This window comes from Phaseolus vulgaris, chromosome 5 (genome assembly GCF_000499845.2).
Source record: "Phaseolus vulgaris cultivar G19833 chromosome 5, P. vulgaris v2.0, whole genome shotgun sequence".
Lineage (NCBI taxonomy): Eukaryota > Viridiplantae > Streptophyta > Magnoliopsida > Fabales > Fabaceae > Phaseolus > Phaseolus vulgaris.
In genome coordinates this window covers 33,685,776-33,696,577 of record NC_023755.2, presented here as the reverse complement: position 1 = coordinate 33,696,577, position 10,802 = coordinate 33,685,776, and the positions used below count along the sequence as shown (strand labels likewise).

At 34.5% G+C, this 10,802-nt stretch overlaps 2 protein-coding genes across 3 annotated transcripts; one reads left to right on the top strand and one right to left on the bottom strand.

Annotated features, from left to right (window-relative positions):
* Positions 1 to 1,245: 1,245 nt before the first annotated feature.
* Positions 1,246 to 4,073, top strand: LOC137835510 (G-type lectin S-receptor-like serine/threonine-protein kinase At2g19130). Its single transcript, XM_068644047.1, has one exon. It carries the CDS (start codon positions 1,469 to 1,471, stop codon positions 3,971 to 3,973), a length of 2,505 nt encoding a protein of 834 aa, XP_068500148.1. The 5' UTR covers positions 1,246 to 1,468; the 3' UTR covers positions 3,974 to 4,073.
* A 2,471-nt stretch (positions 4,074 to 6,544) lies between these two features.
* On the bottom strand, positions 6,545 to 9,301 carry LOC137835509 (G-type lectin S-receptor-like serine/threonine-protein kinase At2g19130). Of its 2 annotated transcripts, XM_068644046.1 has the most exons (2): positions 8,988 to 9,293; positions 6,545 to 8,864 (listed from the first exon to the last, which is right to left on the bottom strand). In XM_068644046.1, exons 1-2 carry the CDS (start codon positions 9,151 to 9,153, stop codon positions 6,805 to 6,807), a joined length of 2,226 nt encoding a protein of 741 aa, XP_068500147.1. In that variant the 5' UTR covers positions 9,154 to 9,293; the 3' UTR covers positions 6,545 to 6,804. The 2 variants fall into 2 exon arrangements, with proteins under 2 accessions (XP_068500147.1, XP_068500146.1); XM_068644045.1 differs by having other exon boundaries at positions 6,545 to 9,301.
* Positions 9,302 to 10,802: the final 1,501 nt, after the last annotated feature.

Below are 10,802 nucleotides of genomic sequence, written 5' to 3'. Positions count from 1 at the left end.
TTTATATAACACAATCGGATTCTGCCTTTATTGAACCATTAAGAGTAATTAAATATAATTAACACAGAATTAATAACGCCTCCACCATTAAGAATCAGAATACGACCTACTTATGATATGTTCGGTCCAAGCCATCACTCTACACTAATTAATCAAAGGACATCTATTTTATTGGATGATCAGAGAAGAAAAATAAAGGAAAGATCATCCCTGATCCCTGATTATATACTAACCAGTACAAGACAAGTTAAATTGTCTTCCATTCAAAACTTTAAATCAGTAAATTTGTCTGGAAAACTTCTCAATTTTACAAAACTGCAGCTCATACTTACAATCTAAAAAATACCCCGTCATCAAATGTGTGTTTACATCATTGTTTATTACTGTAGTTTCTAATATGAACGTGAAAGTCTTCGAAAAAGAACCACTACTTTTGATGTTGCTTCAGCACGAGGACAGCGAACACCCTCATCACCGATATTGGATGGTCATGTCAACATCATGTAGAAATTTTCCAACTAGCCAGGATTCATTTTTAGATTTCATTTTATGGTGAAAATCTCTTACTTGTTTTCCATCAATTATATACATTAATACACTCTTCTTTTCCCAACCACCCTCTCAACTTGATCACCAAGGTCTTAATCATCATTAAAAGAAGAGAAAATGATGCATAGCAATAATTTAATATTATTCATCAGCTGTAGATTTATCTTAGTTTATGTGAACTAGCATTGCATTATATCACATTGCACTTCGCCACCACTCTGGTTGTGAAAAAGAAGTTACCATATATCAATTCACACAAAGGAAAAATTGTATAAAGTAAGTATTTACCACCAGTTTATTTGTGTTGAACTCAATAATAAGTTAATTAAAAGGTTATCAGTCGAGTTCAATAGTACGTGAAAATGGTTCTATCGCGATTTCTTAAGAACAATGATTCTGGAGATGGGTAAACGTGGGATTGTAATTAATTTGAAAATGTTTAGTCTTATGTAGATAAAGCATTAGCCTGAAAACAAAAAATATTAATTACTTACTTATAATTTAATATTCATTATTTTTTTAATACATTAATCTCTAGCTTTACATAAAAATAAAAATAAAAAACTTCTATCCTTTGTTTACTTAAAAAAAAATCAGGAGATATTAAAGAGTACTCCATAACAATCAGAAATATTATTTAAATTTTTCAAATAATGTAAGGTTTCAATTCATTGTTGGTTGATGAATGATTATGAAAAGAAGTTTACAACTCGTGACAATGACGCTTAACAGATGTATCGTTAGAGTAGTGAGAACAAAATGCGCCGTTTCACTTGATGAACACAACAGTCACCATTAGAGCATTAACTAACCACTCATTGTTGTTCCTTCATTCATGGTTTCTGTCTCTGTTCCACTGCACCGAAATCCAAGTACAATCTCTCTAATTTTTCCCAGCAAATTCCTCACTTAGAACACCATGAAGAACCCAGGGTTCTGCATCTCTCTTCTCACCCTATTCTTCTCTTTGTTCACCCACAATTCCCTTGCGGCTCTCACAACCGTATCCGCAAACCAAACTCTCGCCGGGGACCAAACCCTCGTCTCTCAAGGTGAAATCTTCGAGTTGGGTTTCTTCAAACCGGGTAATTCCTCTTACTACTACATAGGCATATGGTACAAAAAGGTCACCAAACAAACAATAGTTTGGGTAGCAAATAGAGACAACCCAGTCTCTGATAAGAACACTGCCACGTTAACAATATCAGGTGGCAATCTAGTTCTCTTGGATGGATCTTCTAAACAAGTTTGGTCAACAAACATGAGTTCTTCCGGGTCAGGTTCTGTCGTAATAGCTACTCTCCTCGATTCCGGGAATCTTGTGTTAAGAGATAAGCATAATGGTGCTTCTGCTTCCGAACCTTTGTGGCAGAGTTTTGATCACCCAACTGACACGTGGCTTCCGGGTGGCAAAATCAAACTGGATAATAAAACTAAGCAACCTCAATACCTCACTTCATGGAAGAACAACGAAGATCCTGCGACGGGTCTTTTTTCTCTGGAACTAGACCCCAAAGGAACCACTTCTTATTTGATTCTTTGGAACAAGTCTGAACAGTACTGGACAAGTGGTCCTTGGAATGGCCACATTTTTAGTTTAGTGCCGGAGATGAGGGCGAACTTTCTCTACAATTTCACGTTTGTGTCGAACGACAACGAGAGCTATTTCACATACTCCATGTATAACTCTTCCATTGTATCTCGGTTTGTGATGGATATCTCGGGGCAGGTCAAGCAACTCTCGTGGTTGGAGAATGCTCAGCAGTGGAACTTGTTTTGGTCACAGCCGAGACAACAGTGTGAGGTATACGCGTTTTGTGGTGTGTTTGGGAGCTGTACTGAGAATTCCATGCCGTATTGTAATTGCTTGCCGGGTTTTGAGCCAAAGTCACTGTCTGATTGGAATCTGGAGGATCACTCAGGTGGGTGTAAAAGGAAAACCAAGTTGAAGTGTGAGAATTTGAATCCCTCTAAAGGGGATAAGGATAGGTTTCTTGCGATTCCCAACATGGTGTTACCTAAACATGCACAATCTGTGGGATCAGGGAAGGCAGGGGAATGTGAATCGACTTGCTTAAACAACTGTTCCTGCACGGCTTATGCATATGACAGTAACGGGTGTTTTATTTGGATTGGCAACCTTTTGAATCTGCAGAAGCTATCTTTAGATGATAGTAGCGGAGAAACTTTGTATCTCAAACTTGCAGCATCTGAGTTTCATGATGATAAAAGCAGTAAGGGGACTGTTATTGGTGTGGCTGTGGGACTGGTTGTTGGCATTGGGGTTCTCTTGGCCATTCTTTTGTTTTTCGTGATTAGGCGAAGGAAGAGAATGGTTGGAGCAGGAAAGCCTGTGGAGGGTACGTTGGTCGCATTTGGGTACCGAGATTTGCAAAATGCAACGAGGAATTTCTCAGAGAAATTGGGGGGAGGAGGGTTTGGTTCTGTTTTCAAAGGAAAGTTGGGTGATTCAAGTGTGGTAGCAGTGAAAAGGTTGGAGAGTATTAGCCAAGGAGAAAAACAGTTCCGAACAGAAGTTAGCACAATAGGGACAGTACAACATGTTAATCTTGTTAGGCTCCGTGGATTCTGCTCTGAAGGTGCAAAAAAGCTGCTAGTTTATGATTACATGCCAAATGGCTCCTTGGATTTCCATTTGTTCCCCAACAAGATCCGTAAGGTGTTGTTGGATTGGAAAATGAGATACCAAATTGCGTTGGGAACAGCAAGGGGATTAACTTACCTTCACGAGAATTGTAGAGATTGTATCATACACTGTGATGTGAAGCCAGAAAACATTCTCCTAGATTCTGAATTTTGTCCCAAGGTTGCAGACTTTGGCCTGGCTAAGCTTGTTGGAAGGGATTTCAGCAGGGTTCTCACAACCATGAGAGGAACAAGAGGGTATCTTGCTCCAGAGTGGATTTCTGGGGTGGCTATCACAGCCAAAGCAGATGTGTACAGCTATGGAATGATGCTTTTTGAGTTTGTATCCGGAAGGAGGAACTCTGAGCCATCAGAAGATGGCAAATTTACCTTCTTTCCAACCTTTGCGGCAAATGTTGTTGTCCAAGGTGGTCCTGTTGTTAGCCTTTTGGACCATGGTTTGGAGGGCAATGCTGAGATTGAGGAGGTGACTCGAATAATAAAAGTTGCTTCATGGTGTGTCCAAGACAACGAGGCTCACCGGCCAAGCATGGCTCAGGTGGTTCAAATCCTTGAGGGGATCTTAGAGGTGAACATGCCTCCAATTCCAAGGTCCCTTCAAGTGTTTGTTGACAACCAGGAGAATTTAGTCTTTTACACCGACTCAAACTCCACACACAGTTCACAGGAGAAGAGCAACGTTTCAATTACCTCCTCCTCTCAAGCCAGAAGTAACATCTCTTCAGCAAGCTCCAAGGCCACTGGAGGAGAAAATTAGACTACAAATTGGTTTCCCTTGTTAATATACACAATGCCACTTTTTGGCATTTAGTAATGTAATTGTAATGTATGGTGTAATCACGAGTTTTGTTTTTCCATGTTGATTTTTGTAGTGTTATGTTTAAGTTCCATCTTTTTGGATCCGAATAGCTTATTGATTTGTCTGTAATTGTAAGATATCTTAATTAAATTCATTTAATAGTAATGAGCCATTTAAACTATTCTAATAAGAATACCATGAGATTAAGGAGACTAATTACTAATAAATGTAATAAATAGATATAAAAAAATGGTTTTATTATAATCATAAGTGAGAAATATAAAAAGAAAAAAGTGGGAAAATATATTCTCTAGAGGTATAGACCTTCTTATTACTACAACATTTTTACACTCACACTAAGATAGATATACCATTTTCTGAAAGAAAAATGATAGTTTATAATTTTTAGAGTTGTATAAATTTTTTTTTTAATGTGATATGTTTAGAAATAAATATATATAATAGAAGATAAATTTAAAATTAAATTATATAAAAAATATTAATAATATTAAAATTTGTAATTTGATTGTATAAAAAATATGGTTATTAATGTATTATTATCCTTTCTTAAATAGAATCAATCACTCTAAAAAGGAATCAATCACTTGCATTGATTGTCTTTTCACAAGAGTGAGGGACAATAAGCACTAAGGAAAATAATAACATTTGTTCTCAAAGTTATTTTCATTTAAATTTGAAAGAAAATCTTAAATCATAAAAAATCAAATCCATTTTTCATATAGATATTTTATCATCAATATTTTTACTTCTAATGATTGTAACAAAAATAACATTTTTTTCCAAACCATTCCCTTTGTAAACTTGAAGTAACTAAAACATATCAAAATATAAATATTATATAAAATAATAATAATATTTTGAGTTCTAATTATTTATAATTGTGATTTTAAATATTTAAGTCCAACATTATATCCATAAATAAATTAAAACGTATCAAAGTTTTTGTTTGTTTTCTCTATATTCATTATTGTACGAAATCTTTATTTTAAAATAATTTTGAAGATAAAATAAAAAACTTTGACTATACATTTATCATTTCACTAAAAAAGCAGAATAATAAAAAAAGTGATGATATTTTGATAATTTATACTTTATTATAATTAGATAAAGAAACATTTTTTTATTAAAATAAAATAATTTTGAAATAATATTATATCAAATAATAATTTATAATCATAAATTGATAGTTTTTATTATATATGTTGTTAAAAAGTAACATCTTTTATAATAAAATGCGAGTCAGAGAAACAAAACATATAAAACTAACATAGACCACCCATTATATAACCAAAATGGCATCATGTTTATCTCATGATACACGCTTCCAAATAATCACATCAATGAATACAGTACCACTATATATTTGCTCTCACATATATTCTCTCTTGGAGACAATCTAATTTAAAATACTTATGAAGTTATGAACACTAAATTAAGTCATTTCTTCTAATAACTGTTTTTTTTTTTAATTTAAGTGTTCTATGTTTAACTGGTTTTTTAACAACCAATCAAATAAGTTTGGTTATAAAATTCAACCACGTTATTTTCTAAGAAAAAAGTAGTTTATTTTTTATATAGTTCGATGACCATATATCTATCTTATAAAGGTTAATAACCGGTAAATAAATTTTTGTTCATTTTCCAAATCATAATTAGAGAGTTTTTCTCTTGATAAACCAATCATAAAGGTTCATAATTTTTTTAGTGAAGTCTAGAATCCTACTATTTAAAACTCCAAACGTAAATGACTCCAATGTCATTTAAGATAACCGGAAGATAAAATCTCTGCAATAATTGAGAATTGAATCTGGTACATATAGCATGAGAAGTACCAAATAATCAAGAAAATGAAGAATGGTTCATGACATGAACTTTTCTGCTGTTAAGATGGATACATGACCTGAAAATAATCCAGAAACAAGAAGCTTAACACTGAGGTTTAAATAAAAAGGATCACCTTTAGACGATGGGGGTGGAGAATGAATTTACACAAAAAGGAATTTACTTTCTCATTATTGATAACAGCCAAATTGTGTAAGGCTTTTTAAGTATGAAGCTTTTTAAGTCTTCTTCCTTATTGCTTTTGTACAGCTTCTAGTTTAGTCTTGGTCTTATAGTAAAATGCCTAAAACGTTTGTGTTTGACATCACTTTATTAATTATTTTCAGCTATTTTAGACCAATTCTTGAGAGCTACGTTAGATGTTACGCCTTCTTTAAGTATTCTTGTGGAGGTAACTCCTTTTTCATGTATTCCTGTGGAGGAAATAGAAAAACTTAGTTGAATGTGTTTTTCATGTTCTTTTCATTTTAGGGTATTTGTATGAGTATGATCATGATGCAGATACGTGTTTTTCTGTTCAAATCGATATGATGATTGTGTTTCCTTCTAGAGATAGATTTTGATTGAGACTAGCTTGCACTTTTGGCCTTTCTTTATTTTTTTGATTGGTTATGATATATCTTAATTACCTGAGTTGTTGATTAACGATTCTTTTTGTTCAAGTGGTTTATTACGAAGAATGAAACTTGTTTCGAATATTTGAACTTGACCCCTTGAACAGAGGAAGAGAATTACACTGGTGACAATAAAAAAGATGTCATATTTTGTATTAGTAACAAGTAATGAGACAGACGTGTGATCCTAATTTTCTCGTGCCAAGGCCATGGGGCTTGTTTGAAGAGAGGTGGTTGAGTCGTTGATCTTCACACATGAACTCCTGGTTTGAACTTGAGTTTGAGTTGGTTTAGGAAATTAAACAAGATTCTCTAGTTTTGAGGAAATGTTGGAATTGGAGGTAAATTCACGTCCAAGATCCCATCAAGGATATGAACTACCTGACCCATGGTTGGCCTGTGAGTATCATTCTCTTGGATACACCAGGAAGCAACGGTTGCCATTCGAGTCACCTCCTCGGCATCAGCATTTTGTTCCAAAGAAGGATCTAAAAGGCTAAGAACATTGCCACCTTGGGCAACTATATTTGCTGCCCTGGTAGGAAAGAACGTAAATTGGTCATCTTCATCACAATCAGATAGCTCACCAGAGTTCCTCCTACCTGACACAAACTCAAAAAGCATCATTCCATAGCTGTACACGTCGGCTTTGGCTGTGATAGGCACCCCAGAAATCCATTCTGGAGAAAGATAGTTTTTTGTTCCTCTAACTGTTGCGAGGAACCTGCTGAAATCCCTTCCTACAAGCTTAGCCAGGCCAAAGTCTGCAATCTTGGGACAAAAATCAGCATCTAGGAGAATATTTTCTGGCTTTACGTCACAGTGTATAATACAGTCTTTGCATTTCTCATGAAGGTAAGCTAATCCCCTTGCTATTCCCAAAGCAATTTGGTATCTCGTTTTCCAGTCCAATACCACGAAGTTCTTGTTCTGGAACAAGTGCAAATCCAAGGAGCCATTTGGCATGTATTCATAAACTAGCAGCTTTTTGGTGCCTTCAGAGCAGAATCCATGGAGTCTGACAAGATTAACATGTTGTATTGTCCCTATTGTTCGAATTTCGGTTTGAAACTGTTTCTCTCTTTGGCTAAAACTTTCCAACTTCTTCACTGCTACCACACTGGAATCATCCAATGTTCCTTTAAAAACAGAACCAAACCCTCCTCCTCCCAATTTCTCAGAGAAATTTCTCGTTGCATCTTGCAAATCTCTGTACCCATATACCACCAACGAACCCTCTGCAGCCTTTCCTGATACCAACATTCTCTTCCTTGACCAAAGAATGGCCAAGAGAATCCCAACGCCAAGAACCACTCCCACAACTATACCAATAATCGTCCCCTTACTGCTTTTATCAGCATGAAGCTCAGATGCTGCAAGTTTAAGATACAAAGTTTCTCCGCTACTATCATCTGAAGACAACTGTTGCACGTTCAGAAGGTTGCCGTCCCAAATTGAACATCCGTTACTGTCATATGCATAAGCTGTGCAGGAGCAGATGCTCAAGCAGATTGATTGACATTCTCCTGCATTCCCTGAGCCGACAGACTGTGCCTCTTTAGGTAATACCACGTTGGGAATTTCTTGGAACCCGACCTTATCCCTGTTGGAGGCATTGGAATTCTCACATTGCAACTTTGTTTTCCTCTGGCACCCTCCTGAGTAATCCTCCAGATTCCAATCAGACAGTGACTTTGGCTCAAAACCCTTCAAGCAATTACAAGGCCCCAGCATTGAGTTCTCAGTGCAACTCCCAAACGCGCCGCAAAAGGCATATACCTCGCACTGTTGTCTCGGCTGTGACCAAAACAAGTTCCACTGCTGAAAACTCTCCAACCACGTGAGTTGCTTGATCTGCCCCGTGATATCTATGAATAACCGAGATACAATGGAAGAGTTATACAAGGAGTAGGTGAAATAGCTCTCGTTCTCATTGGACACAAAGGAGAAATTGAATATATAATTCAACCTCATTTCTGGAACCAAACTGAAAATGTGTCCATTCCAAGAGCCACTTGTCCAATAATGTTCAGTCTTGTTCCAAGTAATCAAATAAGCAGTGGAGCCTTCAGGGTCTAGTTCCAGAGAGAAGAGACCCGTAGCAGGATCTTCCAAGTTCTTCCATGAAGTGAGGTATTGAGCTTTCTTTGTTTTCTTGTTGAGTTTAATTTTTCCACCCGGAAGGAACGTGTCCGTCTGGTGATCAAAACTCTGCCACAAAGGCTCAGAAGCATCATCATGAGGCCTATCTCTTAACACAAGATTCCCAGAATCTAGTAAAACAGCTTCCACGACAGAACCTGACCTGGGAGAACTCGTGTTTGTTGACCAAACTTGATTAGAAGACCCATCTAAAAGAGCTAAATTACCACCTGATATTGTTAACGTGGCAGTGTTCTTATCAGAGACATGGTTGTCTCTATTTGCTACCCAAACTATTGTTTTTATGGCGATCTTTTTGTACCATATGCCTATATAGTAGTTAGAGGAATTACCTGGCTTGAAGAAACCCAGTTCGAAGACCCCTCCTTCGGAGACGAGAGTTTGATCACCAGTGAGTTTTTGATCAGCAGAAACGGTGGTGAGTGCAGCAAGAGAAGGATGAGTGGGCAAAGAAAAGAACATAACCAGAATAGAAAGACAGAACCTTAGGTTTCTCATCTTCTGAGTCCCACTGAACAATTGCAGCGAGCAAACAAATAAATCATGATAATGGATGGAAATTCAACTAGAGTTGAAGGAGCAACAAACACAAACACAACTTTTCTGTTCTGACTATTCAATAATACAATACTTTTGGTTTGACCAATCTTCCTTCATAACGCGTTTGTTCGTTGTCAACGCCTGACAAAATTTTCTCAATAATTTATAATATTTTACAAAAACAAAATATCTTCATAAAAAAATATAAAATACATTATTAACTTCAACATTTAAGTTTCTACCGGTGTTATCTACGCAATTATATATATAAAAAAATATAGTTATTTGTAACTATTTTTTATGTAGTTTTTATTTATACTGTTTTATTTTTCTATTTTATTAGAATATTTTTTTAATAAGACGTAACTATTGTATAATCTTTCTAAGTAATTTTTTTTAATTTTTCAATTCAATTAATTATATAACTTTTCAACCTTTTGTATTTCTAAAACTGATCATATTTTTATAATATGACGTGTGTGTCCATTTGCAAATATATTTTCTCTAATAATATATTACGATAAAATACACCCCTATGATTATTACTTGCATTCTCATACTAATAGCAAAAGTTATTCTTTGACTCAATTGTTCAAAAATGATGACATCTGTTTTTCTAATCAAATATTATATTTGATTATTATAATTATTTTTTTAGTTGTAAGTTGAAAATAGAAAGGAGGAAGAGTGTCAAAGTATAATTACTTTTAGAATACTCTCCTCGCTGTACCATGTGGTGGTCTCATGGCTACTGGTGCCAGCGTATCTACTGCGACTATGTTTCAATGCTCCTCCAATTACACTTCCTTGTTCCTCCAAGAAAAAAATAATAATAAAATGTTAACTTTACTATAAAATTTTCTGAAAATTTCATCTTAAAATTATGTCATATGTTTTAGATTATTTTAAAAAACATCTCATATATTTTTGGAAATTCATCCCAAAAAGTATTTTATATGTTTTAGAAATTTTATTTTAAAATTATGATCCCAGAAATTTGATTTAAAAAAATTAATCTGAGAAACTTATTCTGAAAATTATGTTATGAAAATTCAAAAAAAACTTATTTCGGAAGATTTTGAAAACATATAATCCACACACGATGAAGGGTGAAATTATTATTTTAAAATTTTTGAGACCGCAGAGTAAGCAGAAGTCATTCTCGGTTCATTAAAAAAAATTAATATTATCTTTGAATTTTTATTCACAAAGACGGATTTTAATATGTAGGTAAATTTAGTATTACCTACGAATATTATTTACGGACAATATTATCTACGAATATTACCTACGAACAACATTACTTACGGATATTATCTACAAATCTGAATCCGTAGGTAAATGCAGCATTACCTACCAACTATTACCCACAGATCTTATTACCTACAAACTTTTATCCATAAATCTTATAACCTACGAACTTTTACCTACGAATCTTATTAGCTACGAACTTTTACCAACAGATCTTTATTACCTACTAACTATTATAATAATAATTATATACATAATATTAAAAATATTATTATAATATAATTAATTATAAAATCATAAATAATAATAATAAAAAATAATAATCATAACTAATAAGTATAACATATTATTGATAT